At 35.1% G+C, this 12,128-nt stretch overlaps 1 protein-coding gene across 1 annotated transcript in view; it reads right to left on the reverse strand.

Moving 5' to 3' along the window:
• LOC149780347 (uncharacterized) overlaps positions 1 to 12,128 on the reverse strand; it is a 218,306-nt gene that overhangs the window by 175,848 nt on the left and 30,330 nt on the right. The window contains exon 3 of the mRNA XM_089936197.1: positions 7,504 to 8,313. Within this exon, the coding sequence (XP_089792323.1) occupies positions 7,504 to 8,313 (810 nt within the window). The remainder of the gene's footprint in view (positions 1 to 7,503; positions 8,314 to 12,128) is intronic.

Genomic DNA, 12,128 nt, shown 5'->3' on the forward strand with positions numbered 1-12,128 from the left:
TTCCCAATTTAAACCCCTCCTATTTTTAATTATAGTTGCTACACCCCCTCTTATGTCATCACTTCTACAATTATTAGTAATCACTATTGCATCTAACTCTTCTTCTAATTTTGTCTTAAATTCATTTTTTTTTTAAAAAATTGTGTTTCCTGAACCAATATTACATCATATTCATTTAAATCTATTAATTTGTTTATTTTTCCCTTACCTAGTCCATTTGTATTTATTGATGCTAGTCGGAAGTTCTTTTTCCCTCCATTTCTGTTTTCATCAGGTGGCTGCTCTGTTCTTTTTCTTTATTTAAAATTGATACCAAGCGTTTATAGTAATATTATTATAAATTTATGTTTGTTTAAATGTGAGATATATTAATTTAAAATTTGATTGTCTGGGGGCACAGGGGCCCCATCGGTCACCTCTTTGGTGTTTGATCCACCTTCTCTCTCAGGTTTTGTTAGTTCAATGTTATAGCCCATATTTGTCAATTCCATGTCTGTCCCATTGCTTACATCCATTTCATTTTCCGTATCGTTTTCTATTTCTCTTTCTAGGTGTTCTCCACTTGCTTTCTCTATGCTTTCTTCTCTTTCTTCCTCGCTGTCTGATTTGTCTCTGATGTCTGAGTTATGATTTCCCTTCCTTAATTTTTTTTTTTGTTCCCCACGGCTACTTGTATTTCATCTGTTGGCGTGGTGTCACTTATGGGTGATGTCGACGCTGATAGTGATTTCCCGTGTTTTCTTTTTCTTAGCAGTGCTATAGGGGTTGATGTCAATGGTTTCAATCCAACTAGATCGTCCAGGGCCGTCTCTTCTTGTATTTCTCCCTCTACGCTACTTTCCTCTTCTGCTAGCATTTGGAATCTGTTTCTCAAGTTGATCCCCGTTTGCGTATCACTTTTTGTTTTCTTGATAGGGGTAAGGTAGTTCTCCCACTTTTCCCTTTCTTGCGAGTTAGTGATTTCATCTACATCTTCTCTCCGTTGTTTGTGTTCTATGTCTCCATCCTCTATTCCCTCCCTTTGGGGTTGTTGTTCTCTTCGTTCTGTTATTGATTCGTCTTGTGTTTGTATATTTCCTTCCTGGGCCCTTATTTCAGACAGGACTTTTGCTATATCTTGCTGCATCCTGTCCATGTCTGCGTTCTCCATATTTACATGATGCTGTGCCACTTTTTCAGCATATGTCTGCCTCTTAGCTCCATTATTGGGTATGGGCCCCTTACAGTCTCTCGGGGCATGCCCTACTTGACGACATCTGGGGCAGGTCCTCTCTTGTTCACATCCCCTATACCAAATGCATATGGGGAAACCCATGACGTAAAAACAGGCCGGTATTTTGTTGGCCTCGTGTTCGAATACTGATAGGATCCTCCCTCCAGTTTAATTTCCTAAAAGCAATACACGGTGGCCATCTTCCCTGATTCCACCATGACCTTAAATTTATTTTGTATTTTCTCCGCTATCTCGCTCGTTTTAACTTCGAGTGCGAGTCCAGAGATTTTTTTTTCACCATTTCGGGTCCTATCTCCCTCACGATTGGTTCTGCTTTGTGGACTTTTGCTGATATCCCTTTTATTTCTATACTGTTTTCTTTTAACAATGGAGTGTCCTTATTCTTGGGGTATAGCACAAACTTTCCTATCCCCCCACTTTGTAAATCGTCAATGTCATTTATGTTGAGTCCCCTCAATCTTAACGCCGTTAAACTTTTCGCTTTCCTTGGTATAACTTCTACCCTCCCAAAGTCAATGCTTTGACATCCCCCAGGGTGGTAGGCTACAACCCTTTGTTGCCCCTCCGATCCCTCTATTATGGTTTCAAAATAATGCCTAAGTCTTGACTCTATCTCTACTTGAGCCATTGTTGTGATTGTTTAAGCTTGAATAAAGCTCACTCCAACTTGAAAGGACTTTGAGTGAGAACGTCTCACACTAATGCGATTAACGTATGTATGAAAATGCAAAAACCACTTCCAAAAACAAACAAGTTTTTTATATCAAAATCTAATCCTCACAAGCTATAAGAATTTAAACTACAAACAATTCAAATATGAAAACAAAAAGGCAAAAATGTGTAATACAAAATAAAGCATTGATAAGCAAGAAAAAGTGAAAAGTGAAAAAAGATAGTAAAGAAAGAAAACCAAATAGAAAAGTAGTGTTCCCTAATTATAAACACTTACAAATTTTCAATATTTACCCTTTTCTTACAAACATCCAACATCTAATACCTCTCCGCATATTACCATCTATTCAACAAGTCAAACAGTGAAATTCCACGAGGTTTGTTTTGTTTCAAGTTGATATAGAAAGTACATCTGCTCTCATCTATCTACCGTTACCGTTTTTCAAGAAAGAAAACAAACAGAAAGTATGTTTTATCTGCAGGGTAATATTAGTCGCGCGGTAGGGCAGGGTTCGGCTCGCATCTGCGTTACCGCTATCGGTACTACCAAAACAATCCCCCGCCTCCCCCCTCGAGATCGTATATATGGTGTTTATTTTCTATTTGGTTTTCTTATTTAAGAAACTTAATCATTTGTCCGCAGGATATCATAGTTGTTATTATGTAGTCTATTATTTTTAAAACAGTTTTGTTGTCATAATCCACATCTAAATATAAAATATTAATTCTATGATACTTGTATTTCTTACAAATTTCCATTATTACCCTGATCCTATTATTTTTGTTTTTGTCGCATTGGGCCATCGTATGTAGTTTGGTGAAATTGGTCTTTTGACATAGCGGACATTTTGGCATTTCCCTAATCATACGGCGTTTTATTGCTTCTTCGCCTGTAAGCCAGGCGTTATGTAAATACTTAAAAATGATACTTTGTGTTTTTAAAGATCTTATTGTTTCCAAGTTTTTCTAAGTTTTGGTCCAGTTTATCCCCCAGTTTTCCTGCTCTACTCTACATTTTATATATTTCGTTACTTCTTCTATAATCCATGCATAACTTTCGCTTACTTCTAATTTCCATAGTTCCATTTTATCCCTGTACTTTAAAAGTATTTCTTTAATATATTTGAATTTTCGTGGTACTTCTAATTTTTTGGTTAATATATATATATATATATATATATATATATATATATATATATATATATATATATTTCTGGTCGGTTTCTGAGAGTGAAGCCGAACCAGTAAATGTATAGAGCTTCCCATGCTGTAGATGGGTCTGGTTGTATTTTTTAAAATCTATTTATTATATTTGTTAGTTTTAGTAGTAGAGGGCTTGGCAAACCCAAGCCCTCTCTACTTTTGTCTCTATATGATGTTTCTTTTTTATGTTATGCATTTTAAAATTCTAGACATAGTCTATTATCTCTTTGTCTATCTTATTTAAAATTGTGTTATCTACGTCTATGGATTTAATTATATAGTTTATATTTGAATATAAATATGTATTTGCCACTGGGGCTTGCTCCATAATGCATAGTGACGCCATGGCCCAGATATCCACATTTCCCTTTATTTTTTATAATTTGTTTGTAGTTTTCTATTGTTTCTTTTTCCCCAAAGTGCACCCCTAGAGCTTTTACAGTATGTCTCAGTAGGTGGGGTAGCCCAGGATGGTTGCCCCTCCAGTTTCCTATTTTTAAGATTTCCGTCTTGTCGTGATTAATTTGTGAGCCCGACGCTTTACCGAATTTTTCAAATTATACTTTTAAGTGTTTGTAACATCTTCCCTCTCTTATAAAGTTAGTGCAATCGTCTGCATGTTGGAGCATTTTTGGTTCTTTTTTTAGGTTAGGTATTTGTATGCCTTGTATTTCTTGGTTGTTTCTTATCTTGTGACTTAGGATTTATATTGCCATTACGTATAATAGCATCGATAGTGGACATCCTTGTCTCACTGATCGTTGTATTTCAAATTCTTTCGTACATTTTCCATTTACCTGTACACATGAAGTTATCCCTGTGAATAGGATTTCGGTCCATTTTCGGAAATTTGGTCCGAAGCCAAATTTTTCTAAAGCCTTCTGTATATAGTTATGTTCTAGTCAGTCAAAAGCTTTTTCTTGGTCGAAGAGTACCATTGCATCCTTCGTGCCTATTTCATTTATGTAGTCAATAACGGTTTTGATATTTAGAATGTCATTTTGTATATCCCTCCCTTTTCCCCCACAAGTTTGGTTTACATCGATTATTTTGTTTATCCCACCCTTTATCCTGTTTGTTAGTATTTTACTTAAATTTTGTAATCTGTATTTAAAAGCGATATAGGTCTCCAATTCTTTATTTCATCTCTTTCTCCTTTCCCTTTATATATGATTGTAATAATCCCTTCCCTCGTTGATTTAAACATGTGTTTTTTGCTTAAAAATATATTGTTAAATATGGCGTTGAGGATCGGCGTTAGTTCACCGTGGAATTTTTGATAGAATTCCACGGTGAGTCCATCTTTCCTTAGTGATTTTTTCTTAGTGAAGTTATATTCTTATGCATTTCTTCATCTGAGATGACATCATCACATATGTCTCTATGTTCTGATGATAGCGTCATACAATCAACATTGTTTAAATAGCTGTCGATTGTGATGGAGTCTGTGTTCTGTGTAGTGTAGAGTTCTTTGTAGTAGCTACATATTTTGTTCAAAATTTCTTCTTTTTTAGTGTAAATTACATTGTTTATTTTTATTTTATTTAGAATTTTTTGCCCCCTTTTCTAAATTATTCCCGTTTATATAGACTATTTGATTTATTGTATAATTCTGTAAATTTTCCCGCCCTTATTATTCTCCCTTGATTCTCATCTTCGATTTGCTAAAATTTGTCTGTCAGTTGCTTTTTTTCGTCCTCGTTTATCGTCTTTTTTAGGGTTGATTTAAGTGCATATTTGTCTTTTTTATTTTAGTTTCTCTGCTCATCTGTTTGAATATTTGATCGAAATTCTTTTTATTCTATTTTTAAAATATCCCACTCGTTTATTATGTTTATAGTTTCTTCATTTTGGAAAGTTTCAATTTCTTTTTTTTTAAATATTAATTCTATATATTAATTTTCATTTAAGATTTTGTTGTTCAGATTCCATACTCCTGGCCCCCATTTTATCCTTTTCCTGACTCTTAGATCCATTGTGACCATATAGTGATCTGATAGCTTGGTATTAGTTATGGCTGCATTGATATAGGTTGAAGGATCGTAGAAATTTCCATAAAATTTGTCGATTCTGCTAGCTTGGATTTGTTTGTAATTGAAAGTGAATTCTCTTCTTAATATGTTGAGATCTCTGTAAATGTCATGTAACTGATGTCTATTCAATAAGTTTATCATTTCGGTCCTGTATATTTTGTCGCTAGTTGTTAAGTCAGTCGTTCTGTCAATTTCGTCCCCTACCCAGTTGAAATCTCCCCCATTATTAAATTTTCTATTGAATAAAGTTGTAGATAGTTTGTTAAATTTTTGATAAATTTTAGCTTTTCAGTTCTGTTTGCTGGCATCAACACATTTATTATATGCCATTTTAACATTTTTACATGTATTAAGCGACCTTTGAAAAACTCTCCCTCCTCTATCCTTTCCCAGCTTAACCCCAGTTTATTTTTGGTTATCGTTGCTACTCCTCCTCTGATATCATTGCTAATATAATCGTTACTTATAACTATTGCATTTAGTTTGTCTCCAAGTAGAAATTTTAGCTCCGGTGTAATTCCATTGTGCGTTTCTTGTATCAATATTACGTCAAAGTTTGTTTCTTTGGCTATTTTTTTTCTGCTTTCGCCTTGTCTATCCCGTTGCTGTTGATAGTAGCGATTCGGAAGTTTGGTCCTTCCATTTTCGCTTCACTTCCCATGTGTCGCATCACTTTATGTAAGCTGTTTGTCCTTATATTCTAGTTACGATATATCTTTTTAGTTTAGTTTCTTTTATGGGGCTCTGAGTTGCCTCCAGAGCCTCATTTGATGGGTTGTTATTTTCTGTAGTTTTTGAGTTGTACATTTTTTATTCGTTGTCGTTGTCGTTTTCCATATCAGTTCCATAATCGTTGTTTGTTTCATTGTCATTGTCATTGTCATTTTCCGTATCTTTATCATTGTCGTTGTCTGTTCCTTTGAAGTTTCTTCGTCTGTGTCTTTGTCTTTGTCCTTAGCCTTCTTACCCATTCTTTTTATTATTTTGGTCTTTACTGGCTGGATTATTGTCTGTTGGGTTTGATGTTGGTCTGGTCCAGCCGCACTCCACTCCCCTTCTGGGAGGAGCTTTGTAAGGACGTATTGTATTTGCGTTTCTGGGACGGTGCAGGGGTCGACGTCATAGGTTTGGTTCCTAATAACTCCACCGGCCCTTCTTTTTTTCCCTTCACTTTCTTCACTTTCTTGGGCGTTATCCTCATCAATTTGTAAGAGGAAATATGGATTGGTTGTCAGTATATCACTCTCCTCTTTGTGAGATCCCGCGTGGCAAATCACATCACATCACATACCCCCCCATGTCGGCCAATTCTGCGCGTCGGGTAATTCTGCGCAATGATACGTCATTTTTGTAAACATTGGATCAAATGTTATTTTTGGTCAAAAATCCATTTTGTAACTAGAAAGAATAATCGTACGTTAATTAAGAAAAGTGATATTCATAAAGTGTACACAAATATCCGACTTATAGACTCGAAATGCACATAAAAATGTGATTTCTAAATGGCAACGTGAAGACCCACTCCATGACCTTCTTGAACCTGTAGCTCAGAAAATTCGATTTATTATGCATCTTTTAGAATAATACAAATAAATACATTTTATAAAAGATGGAAATGTTTTCTTAAAAAAAAAAATGTATTTGAATCCAAGTTTCCAATTTTGCAAGAAGTTGTCCCACACGTACAAACTCGTCTGCTACCCAACGCGTCTACTTGCCGCTTGAACATAAACTATCAACTATCAGCCTATAGTCTGTTTCTAAATTCTGTAGTAATTTTTCCCCATCAACAAGACGTTGTAATCACATAACATCCTATTCATTGTTGTTTCTCTTCCACGTAATAGCTTATTTTTCATAAAATGTTGAACTTTACTAACTTTTTTACAACATCGGTTTAGTTTGCTTAATACCTCTTGCCATTTATTGGCATTTTTACGTTGAATTTTGTAAAACTAGCTATAAACCTGACCTAATTACTCGTCTGAACTGCTGACAGAAACAGTCCAAAGTAATATATTTCATTTATGTAGCCCAAATGGGTAAACATGACAACTTTTCAAAGCTATGCGCTGAATAAGCCGACATATCGCGAGTCAGGAAAACAGGGGGGTGGTATCCTCTGTGTCCAAAATTAATATTATTTTGAACAGAATATTCTGGTGACCATTGCATCTTTTCAAATGGTAAGCATAGCTGTATTTTATTTCTGTCAATAGCTCGAATTCCGTATGCATTTTGCTTCAATATTGGAAACGAAAACCTTAGGTGCGCATAAATGCCCGACAGCAGTGTACATATTGAATAGATACATACATACATACATACATACATACATATTAAAAAAATAATATAGATTACCTTGATTATCGGAATACTCCGGACTAAATCGAGTAATCACATTACTCTTGTTGCTTGTGACGTACAGAAGTCCATCTTGTTGGTTCCAGTGTATGGCCATGAGTCGTGATGATGGCTTTATTCCCTGTTTGTGTATGGTCAGTGGTTGACCGGACTCCGTCATTTCATGAATACAGGGTGGTTTCTCGTTACACACGAATACATGTCCCCTTGTATCCATAGTTACACTTGTAGGAATCTCCAAATTTGTATGTTGATACAGAAATTCCCGTCTAGAATTTCTATATCCAAAAACACCAGTCATGTCAGGGTTTTCAAGGCCAGCAAAACACGAGATAAATACCATGTCCTTGTTGTTTGTACACAATGAACTCGAAACGTACTTCCCACCTTTACAGATGTTGTGAACTTTCTGTATGTATCCATTTGTAATGGACACAACGCCCCAACATAGACTATCCTCTTTCAGTCCACTGACAAAAAGTTTTTTATTACAATATTTCACTCCATGACAGCCATCAAAACTTGTCTGTATATTTAATGTCTTCATCCGGGTTATTTTTGTTGTTTTATTTGTAAATTTAACTGCCAGGATTTCTATCTGACCTGTCTCCAGACTCACCGCCATTTGGGTTTCGTCGTCGTCGTTACAGACACAAATGTCCCAGGGACGTGACTCCGTTATGTATACCGCATGTAGACGTCCATCTTGGAGTCCATGAAGACGGACTTCTCTTGCCCTGTAGTCTACGACGATTATCTTGTCCTGAGACAAAACCACAAGACCGGTGTACACGGTGTCAAGGTCTGCTGTTGAAAGAAAGGAATAAAAATCAATACTGACACATGTACATATTTGGTCTACTTTAATAATTTTAATAAAAATTGCATTGTGTTTCTATCGCTATCACACCGTGTAACAATTTTTTTGTTGTTCCTGGGTAGTAAGTGCTATTTCCTAATTGCTTATGCCTCAAAAGTATAGAAAATGGCTGTTATTCCCTACAAACTTTGCTTTTGTGACCAGGTCAGTAACATTTTGAAATTTACCTATTTTCCAAAACATTTCAGATAGATTCAGTGCTGAGAAAACTTGAAGTAACATCTAGAACATTCTAGAACTTTCCAGTAATATAAATATTAGTATATATACAGGGGCCTTAAGCCCACCAGTTCAGTTTAGTTCCAGCTGCCTAAATGGATGCATTTATGCATTTCGGCATGCATTTCGGGGATCAGTACATAACAGTTTTTAATTTTAAAATGTTTTACATTTTTCAATGTTATTATAAAAATATATAAAAAACATATCATATATGAAAAATGTTGCGAGACCGGACCTTTCTTCATCCATCGCCCCGGTGCCACCCTGCCCTGAGCTTCCCGTACCCACTCCTCCGAAGAGAGAGCGGTAGTCTTTAGAAGAGAGCAGCAAGTCAGAGAACGAGGAAGACCTTGCAGAACCAGATGACAAGGCAATCTGTTCAAGGCAATCGGAATTGCCTGTAATTTGAATGAGAGGCTCCTCTTCAATGAAATATCATCCAGGAGCCGCAAATATATTACTTTAGTATAAATACATGTTAATTTTGATTCATATATTTTTTTCTGACTTTCTGTGAAGGAAAACAAATTCGCCCGTTTTCTCATTGGAAATAGGTAAATTTCAAAGTATCACTGTCCTGGTCACAAAAGCAAAGTTTGTGGGGAATAATAACCATTTTATATACTTTTTAGGCATAATCAATTACGAAATAACACTTACTACCCAGGAACAAAAATTGTGTTACATAGTGTCATGATAGTTGTCATTATATTGTTATCATCATAGTTGTGTTATCATTATCGTCATCATCATCACAAAACCATATCCATATGCACGCAGAAAAAGCACATTTTTTTTCTTTCCTAATTTGTGCATAAATTCCCGTTTGTACTAACCTCCTACCGATTTCAGCAACAAAAATCATTAATGTGATAACAAATGCACACAGAACTTATTTCATTTATTGATTTATAATAATATTTCCTATTGACTCCATTTTTAAAATAACATTTATAATCTACATACCTAATCTCCCAGTGAATTATCAAATTTATTTCCCTTGGGAAAGAAAACCCATTAATTGATGGACTAGTATAAAATGAACAGGGGCATGTAACTTATTTGTTTGTATCGAATAAATAACGGACATATTTCATCAAATGAGTGAAAATACTTCAGTTCTTTAAATACTGGAGTTTTTCTCTCGCGGAGATGAAATATATCAGTTATTAGCTCAAGAAAAAGCAAATTTTCTTTTCATTTTAAGCTCAAATATATTTGCAAGGTGTCTAACAGACTGAAGTAACAGATTTCTTACGGCATCCAGCGTGATAATGTCAACTGAGTACCGTTTATGTTTTGCCGTGTTTTGCGAATACCGAAAAATATCAGTAGCAACCTAACGCTCCTTGGAAGTAAAAAAAAATAAATATAAAACAAGCTAACAAAAAATATACAAAATATATAGCAGAATACGGACATATGACAAAGAACTAACAACGTAATTCTCCTTCAAGTAGAAAAGAAACCCCCAAACAACAAAATCAAAAGAACTGAAGGAAGGAATATACGAACATTGCGGGGTACGAGCTTGATACTCATGCCTGACAGGTGGCCATGGTTACCACCATAGAGGCTTGTTCCAAATGAAATTATACGCATCGATGTCTACTCATCGCAATTAAAAAATGTTATCGGCGAATTATCAAATCTATGCTTGGAAACTATCATGATCCCCACTCTGTAATAATATACACACTTAACTGTGCATGAAGAGACAAATTAGTACATTCAGAAGAACTGGTCCTGAGGTTCATATCCTAAACCTAACACTAACCTAACTTTATGCACTTACATGACTTTATTATAAATCAAAATTAGAAACGGTTAGAGATGTAAGAAAATTTGAATCCGACACGAATTGAATACGAAGATAATGAAAGGAATAAAATGAATTAAATCTTTTTTTGTCTAATATATAAAGCATTTGCTATCCCAAATTTTATTTTTTATTTTTTTTTTAGCATGCTTGGAAACTGCATACTATGAGTAGCAGACTATAATGGGGTTTCTATCAAACCCTGTAACAGGATAGACCTGAATGGATGCTTGGATCAAATGACAACACAACACAGTATAATGAAAGATGGAAATTTATGAAATGAAATGAAATTATATATATATATATATATATATATATATATATACATTCTACAAATAATGATTATTTCACGCCCTAAAACATACGTCTTATTCAATTACTTTATCCAAACATTCACAAATAGGAAAACAAAAAAACAAAAAAATGATATATATTCAAATGTATGACGGTAAAATTCATATAATCTCACGTAATGAAAGCAAGATTCAAATTATCCCATGTAATGAAAGTGAGATTCAAATAATTTCATAGAATGAAAATAAGATTCAAATAATTTCAGCGAATGAAAATAAGATTAAAGTAATCTCATGTAATGAAAGTAAGATTCAAATAATCTCATGGAATCAAAATGACTCAACTGCACTCAACTGAAAGAACAATCAATTGAAACAAACATATGACTCGGTCATTTGTCCAGCCGTATGATTCATAAGTATTTGTAAAATCTTGCAAATGTGTCCACTGACAAACCACATAGTTCTCCCGAATTCTTGGGTTGGCACACTTGTATCGGCCGCACACACCCTTCATGCATCAACCATGCGTACAAGTTTACAAATTAGCGGTTTCGTCTTCATATGGCCTTGATTGTTACATCATCTTCCATGTCCATAGAGACACACAGACGGCCAGCCAGACAGCCTGATATACCCGCCCACACATACGTACAGACATCAACAATAAAACCAAATTGGTCATAATAACAGGTACGGAATTAAAATCTATAGATACATGCTACTAAATTAACCCCTAAGAGCAGCTTGTAACAATTCAAAAGTTCACAACGTTTAAAATTCGCGTAGTAAAGGCATCATTTCACAATACGACATTAAAAACTGAATGTGCTTCACTTATCAAATAAAGTATAAATGTAACACTTACCTCTATGGCTGTGGAACAAAAATGGAGAACGTTCACTCTTTGACCAGTGTGTCAATTAGAATAGATACTTGCCTTAAATATACAGGAGAGTGAGTATTAGTAAGGGTAAAATACCTGTGCATACCGTGCTTTTAGTGTCTCTCACCGCAAGCAGTCTGCGACGAGATACATGCTAGTTCAATCGCTTACGTAGCAAAACAATTATCCACCATAGGTAACGTTGTACGCGTGTATGACGAAAATGATCAAATCGATCTAAGGCGAAGCAAAGTTATTTCTTGCCTTATCTGTGATAAATCCCTATTTTGTATTAGAGCGAAAGCATGATCACCCCCTCTCAGGCCCTCATGTTAATCTGAACGAAATACGAAAACATCTTTGTTGAGGCAACAGCGTCTATTTCATTACTGATTACCTGTCAAGGACCTACCACTGAATCAGAATAGTCGTCATATAAAAATAGGGTTGGCTTAGAAACACACATTATATTCTGCTACTGCGGTTTTCACTTGAAATCGCTAGCGATTTATATTTATA

The sequence above is a fragment of the Sinohyriopsis cumingii genome, chromosome 16 (genome assembly GCF_028554795.1).
Source record: "Sinohyriopsis cumingii isolate HCF-2022 chromosome 16, ASM2855479v2, whole genome shotgun sequence".
Classification (NCBI taxonomy): domain Eukaryota; kingdom Metazoa; phylum Mollusca; class Bivalvia; order Unionida; family Unionidae; genus Sinohyriopsis; species Sinohyriopsis cumingii.